Genomic DNA, 27,594 nt, shown 5'->3' on the forward strand with positions numbered 1-27,594 from the left:
TGTGACACAGCGTTATCAGAAACTCACAGAGCTCGAAAGGGGCCTCATTATGGGTATCCATTTGGCCGACTGGTCTCCCATCCGAGAACGAATAGCGGAATTCCTTTAATATTCTGTGTCATCCTGCACCACTAGTTGGAGACTAGCACCTGCTGGTCTAAGGAGTTACTGTCCCATGCACAAACTGCTATTAACACCACAAAAAAACGCATGTGTCTCGAGTGGTGCCGTGTACTGGGAAGCATAGACTGGTGATCAGTGGCGTCGCACTGCGTTCAACGATGAATCGCAGTCCTGCATTGCCCCAGATGACTACCGTTAGTTAGTATGGTGGTGACTGGGTGAAGTTCAATTGTTCCATTGTTTTGGGAAGGCACAGCGGTGTTACTTTTGAGGTTGTGGTGTGGAGAGTATGACTTCAGATCACGGCAGTTAGTGACTGGGGAACTCTCTTAGCTCAATGATACGTCATAGACATTCCCCCATGCTCACCTACCAAGTGACAGTATTGTGTTCCCATTTATCAGAAGCACAATGCTCGTCCACATGTGATTTGTGTCTCTATGAACTGTTTACATGATGTTGAGGGGCTCCCATAGCCAACAAGATCCCCATATTTAAGCCCAATAAAACATATGCACGACCAGCTTGGACATCAACTCCATCTCACAGACAGTACCCAGGATGACCACTTACAAAAGTTGTGGGCTAGATTGTCTCAGAAGAGGATACAAGGAACTTTGATAGCATTCCTAGCTAAATCAGTGCATTCATTGAGACCAGATTGGGTGCAATGTCACAGTGATAAATGGGCTCATATTGCCAAGTTGTTCTTGAACCTGACTCCATATTATAGTCCCTAAAATAACATCATTCCTTGATGTTCCATTTCGTTGCTTGCTTCCTATCTGTATACTACACATTTTTGTCAGGTACTGTATCTACAGCTCTGTAAAGCTTGCTGCTATTACTAAAGTATGAAATAATTTCCCTTCGAAGTGTGAGAAATTTGCTGTGGTTTATACGCAAAAGTAATACAGTAAATGGAGCGGACAGAGACGTCATATGCACCGATGCTCTCTCTCTCTCTCTCCCCACTTGTGTGTGTGTGTGTGTGTGTGTGTGTGTGAGAGAGAGAGAGAGAGAGAGAGAGAGAGAGAGAGAGAGAGATCTTATCTATACTGCTTTGTAATTTACCCTTTAAAGTGTCCCATGGTTGATCATACAAAAAGTAGCCGAAATGAAATGCATTCCCAGAAGGAGAAGCTCAGTTTTGAAATTCATCTTTAAACAGCAAATATATAAAAATCTCTGAAATATTTAATGGCATAGTGTGAAATGTAATGCAGAGGCAGTAACTGAAAGAAAATAGGAAAAACAACAACAAAAGCTATACACATTTGGAAACAAACAAACAAACTAATGCTAGGAAACAGTGCAAAGAAACTCACACATTCCATAAATGACTGGTCAGTCTCACTGACGTAAGCTTCACATAATAAAGAGTAAATCTGTTAGAAAAAAAGACCTAAGTGCAATGTGAATATGCAGATTACACATAAGAAAATGTAGAGTCTAATAAAAGGAAGTCTGTAGATAATAAAACAACAACGATAGAATAAAATCTTGAACTTTCGTGCGTAATGGCAGAGGAAATTAAATGGATAATAAGGTAACAGGAAAGTAACATTAAGTCAGAAAACAAAGTGAAGAAGGAAAAACACGCAGAGAAATAAAGTATAAACTTAGAAACAACAGTGACTTCTTCACACAAGTTAACAAGGGGAACGATATGATCATAATGGAACAGAAAGAATACAGTAAACTATAAAACTCTAAAATATCTAGAGGACAACAGTACAGTAGAGTGATGCAACACAAAGATGCCAGGAAAATACAGGTAATTATTAAAAACCAACTTACATACATTCACAAAACGTAAAAGGAAGTGGCGAAATGAAAAGAACCCCAAGCGGTCAATTTTAAACAGCTATCCAAAAATTCAGAAGCAGACAATTCCAACCAGGCCAATTGTAAATTGTACAAGTGTACTTCATATCATCTCGCTACATACATACACACATATTTACAGAAATACTCTTATTCAAAGACAACAGAAAATTAGACAACATGGAGGAGCTGATACGAAAGATTAAAAACATCAACATACCCACAACAGCTAAACTCACGTCTTTAAATATTACATCCAGATACACCAACATCCGTACTGCAGAAATCATCATCATCCTCAAACAACATTTAGAGAAATAAATGTAACTTCCTAACCACTTATAGAAATGATAACTTCCTAACCACTTATAGAAATGACAACAAATGTTCTGAATTTAATTGTGGAGCAATACTATTTCTTATCTGACAACTAGTTCTGCTCGCGCAGGATTATAGTAAAATCCAAACACTAGAGATTAACATACTGACATCGTTATGTAGGTGCCATGATAAATCTTCTAGGTGAAACACCCGACTGTACATTTCACAATGATATGTATACAGTCCATCCATAGATAAAATTCACCATAGAGTCATTAAAGGACAAAAAATTAAATACGTTAGACGTTACAACACACAGACACAAGAAACGACACCAGTTTTCCATAAATAGGAAGCTAACCAGCACCGGCAGAGTCTTCACAACACAAACCACCCCATGACACAGAAACAAGCTGATTTCCGGTACATGTTGCGTAGATTGAATTAAACTCCAGTCACTGAGAACAACTAAAGAAATGAGCTGTAGATAATCAAACAAAAAGAAATTGAAAGTCGACACAAAACAGACATAACAGACCAAACCAAGTAATTAGAACAAAAATGAAAGATGCACCCAACATACAGCAACAAACACATGAATACTAACGTATAAACACAAAGAATATAAGCACACAGAACATAAATACACTCAACACATCTGGACAATAAACAGTGACAAGAAATAACAAGAGGCGCACACACACCTAAAAAGGCAAACCACCTCACAGAATTGGCTACACGTTGAAAAAGCAAGAACTGAAAATAGTTTACAGAACAGACAACTCTATACAAAAGAATCTGATGACGACCAGCACTAACAAAGACAAGCACAACGCGAGTCTGTAAACCTGCATGTCAACACAACAACTAAATTTATATCGAATAGACAGGTAGAAATTTCACCGTTAGATATACCGAACATAGAAGTATACTTCTCAATTGCTGATCATCTTATGAACATGAAATGTAAGGCAACAGACATAAATATGAACCTAAAAATTTTAAATACAGCAACAGACTTCAATATAAACTTTAACAAAACAAAGTTTCCAAATAGAAAAAGCCATAGTAGAAAGAAAGGAAATAATGAAAGAATACACAGTGCTTTGTAATGAAATCCAATTTTCAGCTCTAAAAGAACTCTTAGAAGATCGCAGCACATAAACACGCACACATGCACATACGCATAAATACACACACAAAAGCACAGTGTGATTACATACTTCCGAAATTCGCAAGCAGGGCAAGTAAGATGGCGTAACAAGTGAATAACTGATAAACAGTGACACAGTGCATTTCAGGACGCACTGGTTACACGCCATGTAGCGATATGAAACAGCGAAATAAAAAAAAAGGAGTATATTCAGTTTACATGCAAAGACCGCCCTCCCACTCACCAACTCCCCCCCCTCCCCCCCCCAACATTACGAAAACTAATACATCATCCTAATAAACGATAGTTAAAGAATGAAGTAGGGAACGTTCGTTGACGGCAGACAGTAGTATTATGATCTAACATCAGCAAAGAGGATACACAATTGTTTCATTGTAGGGATAACGTTTTGGTAGATATTCGAAACATAATGCTAAAAGATCGTGATTAATTGCTGATGGCGAACTAGAGCGAAATTTCAGATGTACTCCAAATGTCAGAGTGTCACATTTTTCTGGTAACAATATTATAAATGTAAATACCATAATCTCAAAACTGCATCGTAGTATCATGCAAAATTTCTTTATATGGCATTTAATAGAAAATAAATTAAGGATGAAACTTCTCTGAAACATATTGGAGTTATAAAGAAGGAGAATTTGTGTATATTCAAGGCAGAACCATATTTCCATAATCAATATTTGAAAACAAACACGGATAAACAGAGAGTTACGACCGCCTGATGTACTTCTGGGGACGCCTTACGAAATTTGTTGCTAGCTAATAGCTATTGCGCTAGTTACAAATTTCGTAAGGCATGTTTTTTACTTACGGATTACCATGAATGTAACAAGTAGTTCTCTTCGTAGGATTTTTGAGCACCAGAGATGAAGTCGTTCCCGGGAATATGGGTCTGAAGGATCAAGTGGAGACCCTTCGCTGGGTGCAGAGGAATATAGCAGCGTTTGGTGGCGATCCAGAGAAAGTAACTATCCTGGGTCAAAGCGCTGGAGGGGCGTCCATTCATTACCACCTCCTTTCTCCTCTTAGCAAAGGTAACTAAGCTATGTATTCATTACTATTTTAAGTTAATCGTTTAACCGGCTCTTAGTTTAACTGGTTAGCTTCATGTGATTGTTATATATGTGTACCCAGGAAACAACGAATCCTTAGCCCATAACTATGTATTCTCACTGCCAAAATTCCACATTGCGAAATCTATCATGCAAGGTAATGCATGTTATCAACACAAGGAAATGATTTCATTTTCATGGAGCTCAAGTTAATGGTTCGTGATAAATGTTGTGTATTCAGTTGCGACTTTACAATTTGTGAGACTTCAGTAAACGGTTCCAAAAATTTTGTTACTCAGTAGCTAATGTCCCTTAGAGGTGTAGGTACTGACTGATATTTTATAAAAATATATGTTGTTAATTTTGAAATGATGTCACTGACCTTTTTAATTTATCGATTTCTCCACTTGAAATGGAGAAGAACTAATGTTCTATTACAATCCGTATCAAAATTTGGCGTGAGTAATTAAATCTCGTAAAGTATTCTGATTCAAATTGTTATTTCTAATTTTCCGTGGAGGGTTATATAGTTTATATACTCACGAAATTTTGTACGCCGTCTATTAAAATGCAAATTTCTTGAAATGCAAATCTCTTAAAGCGGAAATTATTTCAGTTGCAGATATTATGCCACAAATTAAAATTAAAAACAGATTCTCATAAAAACAGACGATAAAGGGCAGACGCTTCGCTGTCAAAAGGCCAGTTCCCACAGATTTTCATAGCTACCGTAGCAAATACCTAACGGTGAAACACTCATGACCGCAAGAAATTCTTGCCACATCTTAATACGGTCAATAAGCATAAACATAATTGTGAAGGCATTAGAGTTGACGACACAGGATCCTAAATTGACATTAGCAACATGAAAAACTACACGCAGGATCTTGTTCTCAAATGTTGCTTCAGAAATTTAAATTAAGAAATACACTCCTGGAAATGGAAAAAAGAACACATTGACACCGGTGTGTCAGACCCACCATACTTGCTCCGGACACTGCGAGAGGGCTGTACAAGCAATGATCACATGCACGGCACAGCGGACACACCAGAAACTGCGGTGTTGGCCGTCGAATGGCGCTAGCTGCGCAGCATTTGTGCACCGCCGCCGTCAGTGTCAGCCAGTTTGCCGTGGCATACGGAGCTCCATCGCAGTCTTTAACACTGGTAGCATGCCGCGACAGCGTGGACGTGAACCATATGTGCAGTTGACGGACTTTGAGCGAGGGCGTATAGTAGGCATGCGGGAGGCCGGGTGGACGTAGCGCCGAATTGCTCAACACGTGGTGCGTGAGGTCTCCACAGTACATCGATGTTGTCGCCAGTGGTCGGCGGAAGGTGCACGTGCCCGTCGACCTGGGACCAGACCGCAGCGACGCACGGATGCACGCCAAGACCGTAGGATCCTACGCAGTGCCGTAGGGGACCGCACCGCCACTTCCCAGCAAATTAGGGACACTGTTGCTCCTGGGGTATCGGCGAGGACCATTCGCAACCATCTCCATGAAGCTGGGCTACGGTCCCGCACACCGTTAGGCCGTCTTCCGCTCACGCCCCAACATCGTGCAGCCCGCCTCCAGTGGTGTTGCGACAGGCGTGAATGGAGGGACGAATGGAGACGTGTCGTCTTCAGCGATGAGAGTCGCTTCTGCCTTGGTGCCAATGATGGTCGTATGCGTGTTTGGCGCCGTGCAGGTGAGCGCCACAATCAGGACTGCATACGACCGAGGCACACAGGGCCAACACCCGGCATCATGGTGTGGGGAGCGATCTCCTACACTGGCCGTACACCACTGGGGATCGTCGAGGGGACACTGAATAGTGCACGGTACATCCAAACCGTCATCGAACCCATCGTTCTACCATTCCTAGACCGGCAAGGGAACTTGCTGTTCCAACAGGACAATGCACGTCCACATGTATCCCGTGCCACCCAACGTGCTCTAGAAGGTGTAAGTCAACTACCCTGGCCAGCAAGATCTCCGGATCTGTCCCCCATTGAGCATGTTTGGGACTGGATGAAGCGTCGTCTCACGCGGTCTGCACGTCCAGCACGAACGCTGGTCCAACTGGGGCGCCAGGTGGAAATGGCATGGCAAGCCATTCCACAGGGATACATCCAGCATCTCTACGATTGTCTCCATGGGAGAATAGCAGCCTGCATTGCTGCGAAAGGTGTATATACACTGTACTAGTGCCGACATTGTGCATGCTCTGTTGCCTGTGTCTATGTGCCTGTGGTTCTGTCAGTGTGATCATGTGATGTATCTGACCCCAGGAATGTGTCAATAAAGTTTACCCTTCCTGGGACAATGAATTCACGGTGTTCTTATTTCAATTTCCAGGAGTGTAGTACTATCATTTAATTGATGCACCTTTGAACTGTTTAAAGATAATGTTGTCCTTGCTGGTGGTGTCGAAAGTCAGCTAACACTGCTAAAACACAACGAGGCCTTCGGACGACATGCAGTCCATGCTAGTATCTATACGAAATTCCAGTGAGTTACCTCGACTCAGAAATATGATATACTCCCAATCTGTTGAAGAGAGAACTGTTCCCAGAGATTTCAGGAAAGAGCAGGCCATACTTATTTGCAAACGAGGTTTCAGAGGTGATTTACAGAACTGCAGTGGTATGGCGGTCTCAGTCTGTAAATGATTCTATAATATATTTTGTGTTGAATTTAGATACACATCAGGAACGAAACTTCGTTCTCGATGGCAAGCAGCATGGGTGTTAGAAACACTCTTCCCCTTGCCCCTCTCTCTTTGTCCCTCCCTTTATAGTCGTTTAGTCGACTGCGAATTTCCGTGAACCTAAACCAAAGCACGCCAGTTTCTTCTAACCTGCACTGTTCACCGCTTTCCAGGCTGGAGTCCATTACTTCTCTGCTGTCATGTATCCATCTTATCCTTTGCCGACCTCTTCTTCTTTACCTTCGATATTTCTCAGCGTTGAGATATATTCAGCGAATCATTTCTTCTCGTGATGTGCCCAAGTTAGAACACTGTTTCAGTATCGGACCTTCCGTGAAATAATCCGGTGCTGATTCCTGTAATACTGACCAATTCTTTCTCTTTGCATTCCAAGGAACTCTAAGGAGTTTCGTCCAACAGCGCAATTGAAAAGAATCTATTCTACGCCATTCAGCCTCTATTTACTGTCCAGGTCTCACATGCGTACATCATACCTGGAAGTATCATACTAATTACTAAACGGATCTTAGTTGTTAACTTTATATCTCTGCTCTAAAACGTTGTTATGGTTGGACATTGCTTTTCAAACAAGTAACAAGTGTCTCTTGATTTCGTGGCTGCAGTCACCATCAGCAGAAATCTGGAAGCAGTGATAACTGAAAAAGGGGCCTTCTTCCATTGTTCTGTCCTCACAGACGCCATGAAGTTATAGGTGTAGTTGGTATGGTTTTCGTTTTCATGACATTCGGCTTTAGACCCAATTTTGACTTTCTTCTTTCACCTTCAGTAATAGAAGCTTCAACTCTTCGTCACTTTGTTTCATATCTAAGATTAATTGTGTTTATCCCACATGTTTCAATTTCGGTTGCTTCTTCATCGAGCCCGGCATTCCTCCTAATATGCTCCGCATACAGATTGAATAATTAAGTGACAAAATGCAGCCTTGTCGTACTACTTTTTGAATCTTCCCACATTTAGTTGCTCCATGTAGGGTTCTCACAGTGATTCCGTGGTTGGAACGTACATTCCGTATCAGGTAAATAAGGTGATCTGCTACTCCCATGTGTTCGGGTACTTCCGATGATTTATTGTGTTCGACTCTGTCGTAGGCAAAATCCAGCTTGTTTCTCGGATAGCTCTCGGCATCTATAGTGGCGAAAAATTTTAAGCATTACTTTGCAAGAATGCCATATAAGAGCGATCGTTCGGTGATTCGGGAGCTGTTCAGAAAGTTCCATATTTGGAATCGGAACGAATAGTGAGCTTTACCTTTCTTTCGGCAGCTTTTGTGTTCTCTGTAATTTTTGACGTATTGAATGCATAGATTATACACAAAAACCAATTCTTGCTTTTCACATCCACTGATGTAAAACGCGAGTCCCTGAGTAGGTAAGTAGTTACGCGACGGTAAAATACACTAAACTAAATTTTTGCAAACTTCAGAATTTAATTCCCAACATAAATGGATATACGAGCACAGGTTGCAGTTACATAGTTGATGACATATGGAAGTTCGAGTCTGGTAGTGAGTAGTGTCGGATAGCCAGCGTTAATCACGAAATCGGTGTTCGAATCCCAGTCCAAATCAAATTTTCAATGTTGTCATTCCATTATACAGCTGATAGCTGTCCGTATTCGCAACTGCGAACTCACTTCCTGTATTGTCTATCGATCTCAATGTACTTGGTACATTCATTTTTCAGTTTCCTTATTCCTTCAGTGAATGGTTGGTTCAAATGGCTCTGAGCACTATGGGACTCAACTGCTGAGGTCATTAGTCCCCTAGAACTTAGAACTAGTTAAACCTAACTAACCTAAGGACATCACAAACATCCATGCCCGAGGCAGGATTCGAACCTGTGACCGTAGCGGTCTTGCGGTTCCAGACTGCAGCGCCTTTAACCGCACGGCCACTTCGGCCGGCCCTTCAGTGAATATGTTAGCCGCCGGACATGAGAGAACAACCTGATGACGGTAATGCGTGTCGCACTGTTTAGATTACAGGTAGTTCCAGGTATTTTTCCTTGTTGGAAGGACTGAAACAGGTCGTACTCAACCTTGAGAAGCTACTCGCAATGCTACTGAAGAGGGAAGGAGCAGGTTAAGGTCGGAAAGCTGATAGCGGCTGAGAGAGCTGGGTGCTGTCAACATCTAGTGGCTCTGTCACACCGGAAATGACACATGCGTGTAGTCCTCAGACTGTGAGGACGGGGCTGAATTTTAGTTCATTATAATCAGTTATTTTTCATCTCAGCGTAATTCTCGTTTTCCATGCAGAGAGTCTCTTCATTTTATGAAAATTTTATTTAACAACATTCTTATGGCTATCAAAACGGAAAACGTCATGTAGTACCATGTTTTAGGACTAGGATGGCAGGTGAATCTTTTAGAAGTCCACCTTAACCTTTTTTACCATTTGAGAGGCCGGTATGTCCAAGATCATTGTCTTGGGAAAGGAACAGTTTTTGCTACCGTATCTTGGTCGCTTATGCTTCGATTCACTATGAAAACAGTCCAATAAAGTCGTGTAATTACAGCCAGTTATATAATTACAATTTTCTAAATAGTGCTACATGCTGTCACGTGATAGGCCTTAGAAGCACCACAAAAACCTGTTCCGACTATAAAACTGTTACTGAAATTATCTTTGCGCTTTTACCTTCGACAACACTCTGTTTCGATTGCAGTTTGATTTCCTTCATGTAGCACGGGTTAAAAATTTTCGTGTATCGCTTCAAAATGTGTTTCTTCGAACGTTTTCTGTCTGGAGCCAACAACGATAAGCCCATGATGCAGACAGTTTCAACACATGCAGAGTGTCAATCTGGATGTTATGTACTCTTTCATATAGATGGCATCACAACACGTTTACGAGTCGTCATGCGATAGTGGGCCATCACAAATTGTCGATAATGTTGTCATACATAGGTAATTAGGTGGATTACATGCTTTCAGCCTTTGAATTTGTATCAGCATACTGCCTTGCTGTCATCTATTAAAATACCATGCTAGTATTAGATGTCAGAGATTTCAGAGAAAACTGAGAAAAACTTAATGGCCAGAACGTTGTCCGATATGGCAACATACATACAACTATTTTCATGGGTCCATACCTATCATACCAAGGAGCAGTAGAAGTGGTGGATGGCTAGAATGATTCAGATGTTCCCTCGCCCTTCTGTTTCTTTCTCCAGTAATTATCCATAAAAATCTTCTTTCACATTTGCTATGTTCACAGTTTCAGTACAATAATAAACAAACAACTTTTCAAAACGGAATTCTTACTGTGGAAATGAAGATACTTTGCTAAATTCAGTCTGCACCCTTATGGCACACTCTTGAGTAAGGTTACATACAAAAGACTTGTGCGACATTCAATTTCTGGCGCCAAAAAGTTTGGAATGCATATCACGTTAGACAAACGGAGAACATTTGCCATATAAAGCAGGTAGTAAAAAAAGTCGCAAACCAATATGCTTTCCGGTAGACACTTTCATAAAATACCGTATTAAAATCTAACAGAAATTCAGACTCGTAATAGATAGTGAACACCTGCTTCACAAATTATGAGCATTTGTTTTCACTACAAACGCCATGAATACTCTTTAGTTCCCTAGGTATTGATATCATAATGAAACTATAAATGAAAAATCATTGACTGATTCTCAGCAGATGGTCTACCAATCAGAAAAATTCCTTTCTATAGAGGAAATGGCATATAACTATCATTAACAATAGAGTGCAGAGCAAAGAAATGATGTAAAACTGAAGGTTAAAAGTGTCAGAGTGAACATATTGGAAACGACATAGTATCTGCCTTGTAGCAAGATCAAATTGACTAACATTTGTTCTGCCGGAATCGGCAATATTCATGAAGAAAACATAAAATAGTTGGCTGAAATTGTCTGCTTTCATTCATTAATACCGAATTAAATAGTTTTTTGGGGTGATTCCACAGCTAGACACAAAGTAATATGCTGAATGGATATTTTAATAAATTTGGTGTGTAGAATCAGCCATAATTTACAAAAGTAGTAGCCTTCATAAAACATAATAACAGGACCCTAAACGGCCTTCATTATCTACAACTTCACTTAAGACGAATTTATGAATAAACAGCATCTGTATATGGTCTAGTCACATTTAATTAAATTTTATTTTAAAATAAGTTTAAAGAAAATATCGAATTATGTAAATGACAGTATGTAGTCATGTTTTCACAGAAAAAATGTATCTTATTTGTAAACCTAATGCTATGCTGTCACGAATATGATCGACAGACTGTGGAAATAACTAACAACAGATATCGTGAACATTAACCAGAGTAATAACAGCTTAATCATCTGAACTGTCATTATTTCTGTATTACCTGAACTCAATTGCTAGAAATATCCTATCCACAACACTTTATAGCAATGTTGAAAACGTAAATTTGAGAAGAAAGACGAATGAAAATAACGAATAGACTTAAACGACTCGGAAACGAAAATAAAGTTTGATTCAAATTATTACAAAAAAAACACCCTATTTATAATTAAGAAATAACATATAATTGAGAAAAAGTAGAATACTTGCAGAAAATAAAAACAAAATTAAAGTGTAATGTAGTTTATAAACACCAGAGCAGAAAAGATGGCTCAATTTTTATCATAGAAGACCCTAATACATTAACAACTGCTGTTACTGATAAATTCTGTTTAATCATCCATGCTGTACATTAGACATTAGCCAAAGACAGAGAGAAAATCTCTTGAAAATCAGCAATACACGTAACTTGATACGTAGTTAAAAAATAAAATATATATGAATAATAAATTTAACAAAAGAATGGCTGTTGGAGTAATATAACAAGAAAGCAGTTAGATGCTACATAGGTATGCAAGGTAAATATCTTAGAGAATTGAAGGAAGAAGGAATGAGGCATGTCATACATCTGAAGAAATAATATTCAGGATAACAGAAGAAATTACAGTGGACACAGTCCTGGAAATATTTCTGATTATATTTCCAAATTAAAAACTACAATTTAAGATCGTGGAAAGATCTGGACAGACTAAGAAACAAATACAAAATATACCAATGACCTTAAGTACATAAGAAAACAAAGAAAAAAAGAATGTTATTGTTGATGTAGTGGTTAACTCATGATACGAATTAGTTATAACAGTTTAAGTATACCATACCGATACAGCTCCAGCACTGTTCTAAAAATCTTTCTTAATAAGTGTGCTGTTTTAATCTGAGACTTCAGCAACATCTATTTCAATTTTGACATGGCTGTTGAAATATATGCAGAATTTTAAATGTTCTATGTTGATCTTTGTGCAACATTCTAACATTATGCGTGGTGTCTGTTTGTTCTAAGTCGTGTCTCCCTACCACTTTCGCGCAACAACGCTGTGACCATGTTTTTTAGGGAATAGACTAGTTTGAACCTGGGACCTATTGTAAGGAGACCCCAGACCACACACGACATGTAGAGTTCAGAAGAGTTCAGTGAGACTAGCGATGATATAATCAAATACTTAATGATTTCAGCGTCAGCTCCACTGCACTCCCTGTAAAAGAATCTTCATACTAACTAAATTTAGTGGAAGGGGTTCAAGGCTTTCCTATTTTTAGTTAGCTGGTAAAATAACGTCGAAAAAGCTGTTAAGTTTAGCATTGGAATTTTTATTCTACTCACAAAACATTGTTTATAAATTGCACTATTGATAAAAGGAAATATTTTAATACAGGATGATAAAAACCATCTGCATTCAATAAAAACCAACTGCATTCAACAAAAATGTGAACGAATATTATCTGAATAGGTTTCCAAGTTCTATAATGGATCGAAGGATGACCTATGCCATATCACATCTATAATCTAGGTTTAAATTAAGTTTCATAAAAGAGAAAACTATCAAAAATGGTCTACAGTGACCCTCAATTACTTTTATTTACTTATTTAACTTGTCGTAAATTACAGAGGCTGATGTGGCTTCTCAATAATTATATAACAGAAAAATCATCGCGTTTCAGATTTTAACTACAAGTAGCAAATGTGAATACCACGAAGTTTAATTGACGATCGACATTAGTATTACGTAAAAAGGGGATGTAACAGATGAGACTTCTGCAGTTCTGAGTGAAGCCTTATGAGCTCTTATGTGGCACCGCATGCGTTCATTACTTTGTCGGTGGATAGGCAGCGTCAGGCGCGGCGGGCGGCGGAGCTCCACACACCTTGCCGTCTCGGTAGCAACTCTCTCTAACTTCTCCTTACTACAATTTAACGAAGTTGGTCTAAGAAAAGGTATCTGGCTGTGTTTTCAACTGCCAAATCCGGGTCTCAATGTTAACCTTACACTCCGCCTACAAAAGTTCTGTCTATCCAATGAGAAACGTTATACTTTCCGTGGTGGGGCAATGTTTTTTTAATGTCTGCTATGTAACAGAGCCGCGTATAGTCTCACGCTAAAACTTGCAGCTGGTGTGGCCCTTTTAGTGTTATCGTAAGATCCATACTGTTCTTCTGGAGGGCTCTATCTTTTAACATGGGCTGGGCGCTGCTTTTGGCAGTTGGCCAGTGATGTGGGTGCCCTTTATCGTAGGGCCTTCTAGCCTACATGGCTCTGCTCTCGGTTTCTGTTCTCGTTTCTCCCATCGGAACTGCGTCTGTTTCACGGTAGGAAGGTATGACATGCATTTAGGCGTTCTCGTGTTAGTCTGTGGTATTCCATTTGCTCACTCGTTGATCGTATTACTTTGGTTAATATAACGTCAGGATTTATTCGGAGCTATGCGACATACTGCCGGATTGGCTATCATGTCAGGGTTTTCATGGAAGGTGTTGGATTTGCCTGACACCTTACAACATACGTCACTGAAAACGCAACGACTATTTCCTTGAATATTTTGTGAATTTACTACTAAAATTAATTCCAAGCTTTCGTTCATCTTCAGGACTCTACAAGAACGCCATAGCAATGAGTGGATCAGCATTAAACCCTTGGGCATTCTCTAGAAATGCAACAGACAGAGCAATCCGGTTTGCCCAGCACTGGGGGTACACAGGAGGAAGTTCCACCGACCTTGTAAATTTTCTGAAAACTTTGAATGCAAGTACGCTAGTGTTGGACAGAAATGTTGCACTATCGGAAGAGGTATGTATCCATCTGAAACCTTGTTCTTTAGTTAAATGAACTGTAGATGTAGAGCAGAAATAATTTGTTTATATGTCACGGCTTTCCACTTGTTTTTCGTGAAACGTCACAGTCCATTTTCCAGACAGCAACCTGCATTTGCAGCCGAGACCACTAGCAAAGGTCTGGGGTGCACAGTTCCTAATCACGATTCCTCATTCCAGTATACATACGTTGAAACATTTGTCGTAGAGTACGGTAAGTCTGAGGAAACAAGTATGGTAATAGTCGGTGCCTTGCGATGCAAGGAATTGTCGCACAGCCTTTTCCACCTCAGCACCGTCCCGAGGGCGTAGATTCCAGTGCAGGGAACAGGCGAAAGTGATATGGGGCAAGATGAGGGCTGTAGGCCGAATGATTCACGATCCCTTCAATGCGAAGCGACGAATCTGACCCTATGTGAATCTTGCTGTTTGTGGTTTTGCGTTGTTGTTCAAGATCACAACGTCACTCATGGGCCTTGATATCTTTCGCCGAATGGCGGACCCGAATCTGGTGAAGGCGTCGCAATAGCGTGCTGCATTGATGATTGCTTGGAGAAAACCAAGATGAATCACAGCTTTCATGTCCAAAAACTCCAGGGTGCCTGTACCTTTTACTGAGGAAGGTGACACTGATTTTTTTTCTCACGGGTGAACTGGGATGCTTCTGCGTCATTGAGGCGGCCTAGGATTCTGAGGCAAAGTGGTGCACCTATGTCTCATCAACTGACATGATTCCAAGCAGGAACTCATTTGACTCTCTCGTGTACTGAATCAACTGATCGAGGTTGATTCCAATTTCTTGCGCTCTTGTGATCCGGTACGAGGTTTCTGGGTAACTTTCTTGCGAGCACTTACCTGTACATCATGGAGCACGTGATAGGCCTGAGTACAGCTAACGCACAGTATGGACGTCACCTTTGACGCCATTATGCACCTGTACGCTTACACTTTGTCCTGTATTCTGCCAATGTTATTTTTATTTGTGGGTTTAGTGGGATGTCCACTTCGACCTTCGTTCACTACTCACTGCTTTTCTTCTTTGAATATGCAACACCAGCGACCAATGAGTTAATGAGACATGACTTCCTCACCATATGTGGTCCTTAGACGTTCATGGATGAACGACACACTAGTCCCATGTGCCCATTCATACTGAATAAATGCATGCACGTCCATTGTTCACTACCTTGTCATTACGCGTCCATTTGCCATCTTGGCGTGTACTAGAATAACGTTGGGCGCGCCGGTCTACTGCTACATTCTCTCTTCTTCGGAGGCCTGTGCATGCATCATTCCTTCTCTGCTGTCGCCAGTTCTAGCGTCGAACCAAAACTGTGTATCGATTAATATGGCGTTTGTTCGTGTCACCTGGTTTACCACCACCTCATTCAAAAACAATAACGGAACTTGCTTTCGGAACTGGAAGAAAATAGACACTATGAGCCATCATTTTATTTAACAATTTTATTTAGGTACCAGATGTGGTGCCTCATTGACACCATCTTCAGGCCCCTATACGCGAAACTACGTAAGCTATGTAGCCATTTGTATTATTGTAAGGACCGGCATATCAACTGATTTCTGTAGACTTCCAAAACTTCTCTGTGGATGTGGACCCTTATTGTCAGAGGTGTGAAGGGTATAAGTTTACCGAGAGTTTCAAAAGTCTACGGAAACCAGTTGGATATAGTGGTCCCTACAGTAACACAAACGACTAGATGCTTACCTAGTTTCGTGCGTATGGGACTGAAGATAGTGTCAATGGGACACCGAAACAGTCAGCTAAGTAAGACCATTAAATAGAATTACCGCTGTTTATATCTGTTTTCTTCAAGTTTTCTACTAGCCGCAGTCCGATTCCATCACACAAGATGGAATTACAGATAATTTCGGGACGTCCTTGTAACAAGCTAAATTCGACACCTCTCCGCAATGAAGACATGTGACACTGTTGCTTTGTATGGCTCAGTGGCTGGATGAGAGTCTTTCATTTAGACGCCATTTCGGCAACTTGCATGTCCCTAAGCTACCTAAGGTTGCCAACCAGGAGAAGGCAAACTACTATGTAACGTGGAATCCGAACCACATGTCGTTATTGGTGACACTTAACGCCGTTGAGAGGCTAAGTCTAGATTAAAGGCAGACTGAATATTTCCGCGGTACGACAGATTTCGATGTCACGAATCCTCGATTTCCAGGCATGGGCCTCAGTCTCACACGACCAGGCCTGTCGACACTGTTGACGATGATCTCTACGTTGGATGAGAACATTCGTATAGGCGGCTTACTTGCTGCTATTCTTCTTCACATATTGAGTATTTGCAACAAGTTAAACATTAACAGAATTAGCTACAACAGGCACACCAACAACAAATTCGAGAAGAGTACGCTACGTGTTGACACGGTGTTTCAGCTGCTCCCTTCTCACACCATCATGCAACACAGACATAACACCAAGCTATACACACACCCTTTACACACACGTAGCATACACACTTAAAGCACAACTGACACACATCGCATGGAAAGTAGCTACTGTGCTTCAGAGAAAATGATTTGGCTATTAAATCTACCCTCGAGCTCTCTCAGCCAACAAAGCCGTGTAATCTTTCTCTTTCTTTTTTAGACGATAATGTCCAAAAGATGTGATTATGAAAGTTCTGAAACCAAGAAACACGGTTGAAAACGGGAAATAGATCCGAAAATCTCTTTCATTATAAGAAGTGGTGTAACGTGGTATCTGGCTAGTGCAACGTGGTATCTGACTAGTGTAACATGGTATCTGGCTATCCCTGACTGCCTGACATGGTTGTCAACAAAGCAACTCGCTCCGTACAAGGTGTAACACGAGCTCTCCTGCCAACTGGTTCCATTTCTGAGGAAGATCTGTGCAGCAGAGCACTAGAAGTATTCTCGATGGTGGATGTGGATGCAACCACTCCTTGTTAATGCGGAATAAGATAGGATAGTCTCTGCTCTGGCAAGAATTGCTACCAACATTCCTTCTATGGAGCGACGTAATTTGAAACATTACCAGAAAAGATTACATCCATCACTACTCTGCTCATCTGTGTGCATGACTGCAAATATAAACTCTAGTTAGAGGAGGCAACGAAATAAACTGAAAATCTTGTTAAGGCATTACACTCTAAGGTTCATGGCGTAATAAATAAATGCATGTGTAGTTTATAATTTGCCTAATATGTTTGTGAAAAATATGTCATTCGTACGGAACCATTTCCAAGGGATAATCCTGCTTTGTTTTCGGCTAGTCTATGTGTGAAAATTCTTTAAGCAAATACTACCTGTTTGCCCATTTCAGGATAGCGTGACTCTGTACAGCTGTGTCTGGGCGCCAAGTGCTGAACCAAAACATGAAGGAGCGTTTCTGGCTGAAGAGCCGTGGGTGGTTATGACGGAAGAGCGTTACAACCACGTCCCTTTTCTCTCTGGTGCCACGAACATGGAGCGTCTTAGACACACACAGAGTATGTAGCTTGCTCGTGTTTTTGTGGGACTAGATTTTAAGTTACTCTGTTTTGTTCGTAAATATCTTCCTCACAGTCGGAAAATTTGAAGTCTATAAAATGTTTCATTTTCGCAAAACAGCATGTTCATACTAACCAAATCAGTCTGTATTAGCACCATCGGATTTAAGTTTTGAGGTTGGTCAGCGTTTTTAATCATTTAACGTTGTACTCTGTTTACTCCTATGTTTGTGCACCGAACTTCCTCCTTACAAATTTATCATTTCACACTTCGCTGTTGCTGGAGGATTTAGCTGATGTTTCAGTATCTTGACTTATTCTTCATTTTATTTCTGTTTGGAAACGAGAAACCCTTGATTTTCTTTTCTGAGCCAGTGTAGCTTCAAAGTGATATTTAGCCATTTCAGTGTGGCATATTTTAAGACTCACTCTTAGGTCTTTTTCTTGAAATATTTAAAGTCTACGTTTATATGAATAAAACTGATTTTGTCCATCCCGTGAAACGGCTGTAGCTATCTATGTTCTGATCAGTGTGGGTGGCTACCAGAAGTTGTACGTCCAAAAGAACGTCCCAAAGCTAAGACTATTAAATGCTGTAGGTAGGAAATTAGACTGAGAATGTGGTCGTCAGCACAGACGTAGAAGGGTCGTCGAAGAATAGCACTAAATTAACGGTAGATATGTTTCCTAGTATTACCTGTCGCATTTTTAAGTTCTGCAGGTAACTTTCGTTTACAAGTGCGACCCAAAATTTTGTTGTTGAAATTATACACACTGTAAAGGATCCTAAACTGATTAGTTTTTGGTAAAGAGGCAAGGATGAATAAATATTTAGTTTTTGTTGGTAACAAGTTAAATCTGATGTAGCAACAACTTAAAGTGATCGCAACCTCAATAATATAGGAGCTAAGCGTGCCTGGCCATGATAGACAAGAAGAGGCAATCCTGAGGGAGAGTTCAGATTGAAGATTAAGTTTTCGATGGACCATATGGACTTTTCCTCTGTATAGATTTCAAGTGGGCTCATGTAGAATGGTTATCTAGGCCACCAGCGAATCTTGGCCTTAGAAACGTACACTGTTTGATCAAAAGTATCCCAGTACCGTTATGTAATACGGAACTGAACACTGATGTCCCAACAGGTGTACTCGCCAGCACAAAAGAAGGCTGAGAGTATTGCGTTGTCAGTAGAGAAGCAGTAACAGTAAAAACGGGTCAGCCGGGAGAGCTCACTCACTTGGAATATCGACTAATTATTGGCTGTCACTTGAATAACAAAACGATTAAGGACATTTCAACCCTTCTAAATGCGCAAGTCGACTGTAGGTTGCATGATTGTGAAGTTGAAGTTCGAAGGCACAACCGAAGCTGAATCAAGATCAGGCAGACTGACGGACCGTGACCCTTGAGCACTGCGGATTCCGGACGGTAATCGTAAAAAATTGCATAAAACCAGAGAAAGATATCACTCGTGAGTTCTGCTAGAACAATGACCGTATTTGTGTAGTTAAAAACAATGGAGCACAGTGATAGAGAAGTTCCTCATTAGAAACACATACCTGTAGTCTATACTAAGCGACGCCTGAGGTACTGTTAAGAGCAGCTCCACTGGACAAAGGGTAAATGGAAACGAGTGATCTGGAGGGATGAACTACGTTAAACGTCGTGGCAATCCGATGGAAATGTTTGAGTCTGGCGAAGGATATGTATTTTGTATAGCCTAGATTAGAAGAACTGTTCGTGGATGATGATTATATCAGCATGACAGTACAGCCCGCTATAAAGCGGCGTGTCTGAAGCAATGGTCTGCGGACAACAGCATTCGTGAAATCAACCTGGACCCAGCGGAATGAGTCTGAAATTAGTTACAACATCGACTTCACTCCAGACCCCAGCGTCCCACATCACTACCTTGATTGACTTCGGGTCTTGAAGACGATTGGGCTGCCATTCCTCCACAGACATTCAGAAACCTCATTGAAACTGTATCCATCAGAGTTCAAATCGCCATAAATCCCAAGGGTGGACGCACCTCAGTTAATGTCCTCTTGTAGGTTTCCTGATAATTTTGACCAGATAGTTTATGTTTGCCTATTCAAGACCTCGGTCGTTAAAGGAGTCAGGAAGGACGCATGTCCCAGTTACCTGAATGTCGGTGCCAGAGTGAACTTGTCACGTTCTTCGGATGCAGCCAGCACGGTTCCTTCCCTTTGTTTCCTATTGGTTAATATAGCGGGGCCGTAGGGACAGCTTCTTCCTCAGCTGGGGCGAAGATGTTACATAGCACGTAAGCCACAACGAATTATGACTGAACAATATAAGATAATACATATATTAAAGAAAACTTATAGAGGTTACCTATATTAGCTGGGGACCTCTACTTACAACTCTTCCACGTGGCGACCGGCCATCTGTTCGTGTTAATGGACGGCTATTGATGAATCTTATCCCGCACAGTTCGACGCCATCTCATCAAATTCTACTGAGAGACCAGTCTTTCGTCGACAATTTTGGCCACGGAGTTAGATGGCGCAGTGATCATCACACTAGCGTCGCATTCAGGAAGACGACGGTTCAAAGTACCGTCCGGCCATCCAGATTTAATTTCTACGTGATTTTCCTAGATCATTCAGCGTAAATGCTAGGATGGTTCCTTTGAAAGCGCACGTATCGTTTCTTTCCCGGTCCTTGAACAATTCGAGATTTTGCTCCGCCTCTTACGACATCAAAGTCGACGGGATGTTAACCATAGTCTTCCTTCCTTCCTTCCTTCGAGATCCTTGGCTTTCTCAATGTGCCTTGAATGTCCCTTTTTATTTTGCGTTTATATTGACAACGATAAAATTCACCAAGTTAAAATAGGCCCATTTATATATTTTTCCCACTTTATTGCGCCTTTCCTGGTACTACGTTTGGGTGCACCGCGCATTAAATGCATGTCTGTCAAATCACACGACCACATTAATGTCCAATACGACCACAATGTGTGGCTGTTTAATGTGTGACTGCTATAACATTTACACACCACAGCATGTTTACCACACAGAGGTAAGACAAATAATGGACCCTACCGTGATGACATAGACATGTTTAAGAATAGATTTTGAATGTTCAAGATATTCTGTGTTTGTTTCCTAAATCAACGTCAGTTTTAACGTTATAAAAGATTTATACTCAACACACACATGATGTCATACAGTCGTACATGATATGTAAGGAAGCTTATATTTCTATTATAATGTGTACAAAATGAAATCGATATGTGTACATTTATTTATTTGTCTTCTGTATGAGATGCCGATGATGATGCGCTATATGCCCGATTACCGGTCTGCGAATTGAATATTTTCACATGCAGTTTACGTCGTACTGCCACATGTCTGTCATCAAGCACCTACGAGGGGTGGAGCACAAAGCATACAAGATTTTCTGCAGTAGGGTATTGCATAACAAGAGAAAGTAATGAAAGGAAATGATGGAACTAGAACAACATGTTTCATTCAGAGAAAACAACACGTGGTTATATTACCAGTTAATAAACTGTGATAATTCTGCAATCGTTTGTAGTTAAATTACTTTTGTTAATAAAGTTTTCTATTTATTATGATGTATTCTTCGATTTTTAACAACAGAAGGTGGCGCATTATCGACTGAAGAACAAATACAGAATTTTAATGACAACTTTGAGGAGATTGTGGGCTGCGATCTACGACTTCCGACAAGGGAGGAACAGCTGAAAGCCGCTAATTCCATCAAAGAATTTTACTACAATGGCAGCGACATCACTCTGAAGGACAACTATACCACTGTTTTGGTAAGTCCGAGGAATTAAACAAATGGACGTAAGGCAAAAATTCACTTAACAACAGAAGATAAGCCAGTAGCAAAAATATTAAAGAGAGGAAGATTTTCAAGGAATACGACTTTAAACTATAACTTAATATTAGATTTAGTAAAATGCATTAGTGAATCACGTGGCACAGGTGGTAACACAGTGTTGTTCCAACTCATCTTACGGTTCTATTTCTCAAAGTAATCTATGCAATACTCTCAGTACAGAACATCGGTTGAGTGAAGGCAATAATAGTGTCCAGCATCCAAAATCCATACGAGTTCTGTCAGAATGTTCAAAAACTATATAACAACCACCCAACATGCCTCACGTTTGTCCTTCTGTGGTCTGTACTTTGTGGTAAACCCTCTGTCTCTTGCAGAATTATTCGTGAAACTACTGTATAGTTAATACAGCACAAGATATCTAATCATAAATTACACATCAATTTTCCAGTTATACGTTCTCCATGTTCCTCCACTTATCTATCAGTAATTATATCAGAGATAGCTTTTTTGTTGGAGAGAGGGAGTTCCTGTCGCCACAGTGATTGAGGTTGTCCAGAAAATGTAATTCGAGTATCGTCAGAACCTATACTGGTAGTCAGTGTGTTATTAAAGCAAAGGATACACGACACACTCGATAGATATTCCATCACAAACAGATCATGGTCGCCCCCCATGTGAGACAGTTAATATCTATGGTGATGCTGGTTCTGGAAGTTCGACGTACAACTCTCTCAAGGCAGTGCTGTTAGTAAATAGACTAGTAGAAAACCAAAGGATCATTGGCAGATGCCACTGGTGACACTGTGTTGACGACAGGGGAACTTAGCAACTGATCGTAGGTCACGTTACAGCTCAAATGGGTGGTGTTATTGGTGAAAACTTGTTTATGACAGCTGAACGTAACAGAGGAATTATGGATCACAAAGTAGCTCTGTTGGCAGACGCCATTGCTGACAGCTTGTTCAAAACAGGTGGAAGTAACAGCATATCGATGAGCCACAATGTAGCTCCACTAGCAGATACCATTGATGACAACGTGTTGATGGCAGGTGAATGTGACAGTGGAAAGATGGGTCAGAATGTAGCTCCACTGAAGATTTCACCGGTGAAATGTTGACAACAGGTGAATATAACAGCTGATAGATGAGCTGCAATGTGGCACTATTTTGTCAGGTGACATATCCATAACTGGTGAATGTAAAAGTAGTTAGATGGGCACAATCTAGCTCCAGTTGTAGATGAGATTGGTGACAACTCGTTGATGTTAGGTGAATGTAACAGCCGATAGATGGTCACAACATAGCTTTTTAGATGGATGTTGTTGGTGACATAGGTTGGATGATCAGTGAATGAAGCAGCAGATAGGTGGGCTGCAATGTAGGTCCCTTGGCAAGCTCCACTGGTGACAATGTGTTGGTGACAGCTCAATGGCGGATACATGGCCCACAACGTAACATCATTGGCAGATGAAATTAATGTGAGTATATTGATGACAGGTGAATGTGACAGCGGATAGCTTGGCCACAATGTAGCTTTTCCAGATGCCATTGGTGAAAGATGAGCCACAATGTAGCTCGACTGCAGATACCACTGGTGATAATATTTTGATGACAGGTGAGTGTAGCAGCAAACAGATGTGCCACAATATATTTAAATTAGCTGATTCCATTGGTTAAAAGATGTTTACGACAGGTCACAATGTGACAGATTGGTGACAATGTAGCTCCATTGACAGATGCCACTGGCGAAACATTTTGATGCTGGGTGAATGTAACTGCAGACAGGGGGCAATAATTTAGCTCCATAGTAAAATTCCATTGTCGACCGTATATTGATAACAGGTGAATGTAACAGTAGACAGATGGGCCAAAGTATGGCTCCATTGGAGATACAATTAGTGCTACATTTCTATGATTGTGAACGTTACAGCAAATAGATGAACCAAAGTGAAACTTGATTGACAGAAGCTATAGGTGATATGTCGATGACAGGAGAATCTAACAGTGGATGGTTGCACCACAATGTAGCTTATACAAATGTTACATAAGGTATGCAAATATTTTGCTTCACATACAACTTGAAATTCCATATCTATGTGCATCAGTTGCTTAGGGATATTTGATGACACACAAATTCTGAAATGTGTCATATGATCAATAACATAATTCCTTGCCTAATGATTAACTTTTACCATTGCAATCCAGTCAGCCTGAATGCAGGACTACTGATTACAATGTAGCTCTATTTGCAGGTGCTATTGGTGGCAGTGTTTTGATGGTAGGTGATTGCAACAGCAGATGGGTGGGCTACAGTGTAAATGTACTGCCATGTGCTATACATGACAACACTTTTGATGACATAAATCTAATAGTGGATAGATGGGACACAGCAAAGTTTCACTTACAGATGAGAGTGGTGCCAAAGTCCGCCCCGACAGCTGAGTGGTCAGCGTGACGGATTGCCGTCCTACGGTCCCAGGTTCGAGTCCAGGTTGGGTCGGCGATTTTCTCTGCTCAGGGACTCGGTGTTGTGTTGTCTTCAACATCATTTCATCCTCATTCGGCGCGCAGGGTGCCCAATGTGGCGTCGAATGAAATAAGACCTGCACCAAGGCGGCCGGACCTGCCCTGTAAGGGGCCTCCTTGCCAATGACGCCAAACGTTTATTTTCCAATGGTGACAACGTTTTGATGACAAATGAGTGTAGCAGCAGATAGGTGGGCCATAATGACACTTTGTTGGTAAATGCCATTGTTGGCAACATGTTGACGACAAGTAAGTATAACAGTGGATACTTTGGCCACAATGTTAGTTTGTCAGCTGCCATTGTTAAGAGATGGGCTACTATGTACATCCATTCCAGATGGCATTTGTGACAATGTTTTGATGAAAGATGATGGGTAACAGCAGAGAGATGCCCCACAACGTACCTCCAATGGCAAATGCCATTGGTTGGAAGATGATGTTTACAGGTGAATGTAACAGTGCGATGTGCCTCCATTGACAGAAGTTACCACTGACACTTGCATTTAACAGTGGAAACATGGACTACAGTGTAACTTTAATGGCAAATGCCATTGGTGACGATGTATTGACAGATGAATGTAACAGCATCCAGATGAGCCACAAATAAATACATGGTCACTGGTAATGGTCACAATCTTGTGTTGACAGGTGAATGTTCCACAGACTAATGCACCACAGTGAAGCACTACAAGTAGATGCCGTTGGTGACAATGTGTTGTTGACTGGTGAATGTAACAGTGGGTAGATGGTCCATTGCATATACCAGTGATATGGCAACAATTTGATGACAGGTTAATGTAACAGCAGATAGATGGGACACCATATTGCTCCACTGTCTAATGTCATGAGTGACAACAAATCGATGAAAGATGTGGATATATGGCTCAAAATGTGGCTCCATAGATAGACGCCATTGGTGACGATGTTTAGTTGGTAGGTGACTGTAACAGCGGATATATAGGCCACAATGTATCTCCATTGAGAGATGGCACTGGTGACAATGTGTTGATGGCAGGTGAATGTAACAACAATGCAGCTTCACTGACACACGTTAATGACAGGTGTATGTTGTAGTAAGTAGACAGGTCACAATGTGGTTCAACTTATAGATGCCATTAATGACAATGATTTGATGACAGGGAAATGTATCAATGTACAAACAAGCCACTATGTAGCTCTATTAGCCATTGGAACTGGTGACAGCATGTTGATAATGTGAACATAACTGCTCGTCGACCAGCCGCAATGTAATTCAATTACAGATGGCATTGTTGGCAACGTCCTGATGAGAGGTGAATGGTAACAGTGGATAGACAGCCCAAAACGTAGCTACATTGGCAGATGCCACTGGTGACAACGTATTAATGACAAGTGAATATAACAGCGTACTGATGGGCCACAATGTAGCTTAATTGACAGATTCCATCTGTGACAACATGGGAAGAGAACGTATTAGTGGACAGACATGCCACAATGTAGTTTCATTGGCATGCCATAGCGTAGTTTCATGGGCAGATACCACTGCTGACAAGGAGTTGATGATAGGTGAATATAACAGCAGATGGATTAGCCGCCATGTAAGTCCACTGGCAGATGCTGCTAGTGTCGACTTGTTGATTGGAAGTGAGTGTAACAGCAGACAGATGGGCCACAATATAAGTCAACAGGTAGATGTATCTGGTGCAAACGTGATGATGATGGGGATGTAACTGCAGAGAGGTGGTTCATAATGTAGAAACCGCTTTTCGATTGCTATAGAACAACAACATTCTCTGAGAACCCTTAGTATTAAGACACGAGGAATTACAGAGCGGATACTAATTAAAATCAATGGAGGACGTTGAAAATTTGTGGCAGACCGGTATTCAAACCGAGTTCCCCTGGTCGCTGGGCTGATGCTCTTACTACTGTGTCATCTGGGAACAGTGGTCATCGCAACTACACTGACTATTCTAGAACAACTCCAGCTAGACCTAAATCCTCAAATTATCCACACGTTAGAAATATAGTGGCACTTGCCCATTATCCTCATCATTCACAGCATTTCACTGATTCCCGCGTGAGTTCGAGCCTGGTGTACATCTGCACTGAAGTCCTTGTGATGTGTATCAGCCGACTCGTTTGTGGTGTGATAAATCATCCGTGGTTGGCAATTCTCACTGTAGGATTGTCGCCAAATGACATAGCTACGAGCTGCTGCGACTTTTTCTGGTGCGAGTCTAGTATGCCCTGAAGCACCTGCTCCTAATAGGATGTAGAAGCCACTATCCTGGAGTATCTACTTCTGGTCGCCACACATCATACGGCACAAGGGCCTAGGTAAACCGTCACTGGATACTGTAACCTCGAAAAAATTCTCTTGGACAGATGATGCGTCGTGACACATAATTGATATATGTCTAGCGTAAATGTGAGAGTTTATTGTGCTTTTAGAACGCTTTCTTTGCTTAGATCGCAGATTTTCTCACGTAGCTAAGAAGATTCAGCCAGTTCGATGGCTATCTTCAAATCTATAATCACCGAAGTGGCAAAGTATTAGATGCTATATAGAGTGCTAAGCATTATCACATAGTGCCAAAAAAAGCACTGAATCCATGTGTATGATGTCATTGCACTTTCTCAGACAATAACGATAAGCAATATAAAATTCCATCCTACATGAATTGGGAACCAATTCACGTTGTCCCCCTGACGGAAACGGGGAAATTAGAGTTCCACTGTTTATGGTTATTATTTCATAGTGTGTTACATCATCATAAACATGGGATATGGCTTCGGTGTTTTGCATTATGTGAAAGTGCTCAGCACTCTATATGTCTAATATGTAGCAAATTCTGTGATTATGGATCAGACGATGAGAATTGAACTGGCTGAAATTGGTTATGTATGAAGCAAAACTTGCGATTAGGCAGTAAAGTATTCTAAAAGGATACAGAATATCGTCTCCTGCTTTCACTGACGATGTCAGCAAATCAACTAGCACACGTGTTTACTTGAAGGCGAGCTGTGCGATATTGTAAAATAATGGTCATTGAATGGAAGAAACAGACTACTCGGCCACTGTTGCCTCCCATTCAGAGCATTGGTGGCAATGAACCCGGTTCCGACCGTGGGTAGTGGATAGCGAGTGACGTATGCAGAGGCAGTGCAATGTTGTGACAGCATGGCAGCAGATAGCAGTGACGGCAACTTTGCTGGACCGGGAGTGTGTCTGGTCCTTGGCACGCAAAGGTAGCGACGGGTGTATGTTACCTGTGAACCATGGCTGCAGGAAGAGAGCGAACAGGACTCACATGGAACCCAGAACCCTCGGAGACTCTCTGGAGTGTCAGGCAATGGCACCCACTGGGCAGACTGGCCTCGGTGCATCCAGTTC

The 27,594-nt window shown here is 41.1% G+C and overlaps 1 protein-coding gene across 3 annotated transcripts in view; it reads left to right on the plus strand.

Moving 5' to 3' along the window:
• The window catches only part of LOC126236935 (esterase FE4-like), a 212,734-nt gene that overhangs the window by 160,076 nt on the left and 25,064 nt on the right, over positions 1-27,594 (plus strand). For 2 of the 3 annotated variants that reach the window (XM_049946624.1, XM_049946625.1), the window contains exons 5-8: positions 4,294-4,479; positions 14,143-14,342; positions 17,688-17,853; positions 21,486-21,667. The exons of the other annotated variant lie outside the window; for it this stretch is intronic. In XM_049946624.1, the coding sequence (XP_049802581.1) occupies positions 4,294-4,479; positions 14,143-14,342; positions 17,688-17,853; positions 21,486-21,667 (734 nt within the window). The remainder of the gene's footprint in view (positions 1-4,293; positions 4,480-14,142; positions 14,343-17,687; positions 17,854-21,485; positions 21,668-27,594) is intronic. 3 annotated transcript variants of the gene reach the window in all.

The sequence above is a fragment of the Schistocerca nitens genome, chromosome 2 (assembly GCF_023898315.1).
Source record: "Schistocerca nitens isolate TAMUIC-IGC-003100 chromosome 2, iqSchNite1.1, whole genome shotgun sequence".
In the NCBI taxonomy this organism is placed as follows: domain Eukaryota; kingdom Metazoa; phylum Arthropoda; class Insecta; order Orthoptera; family Acrididae; genus Schistocerca; species Schistocerca nitens.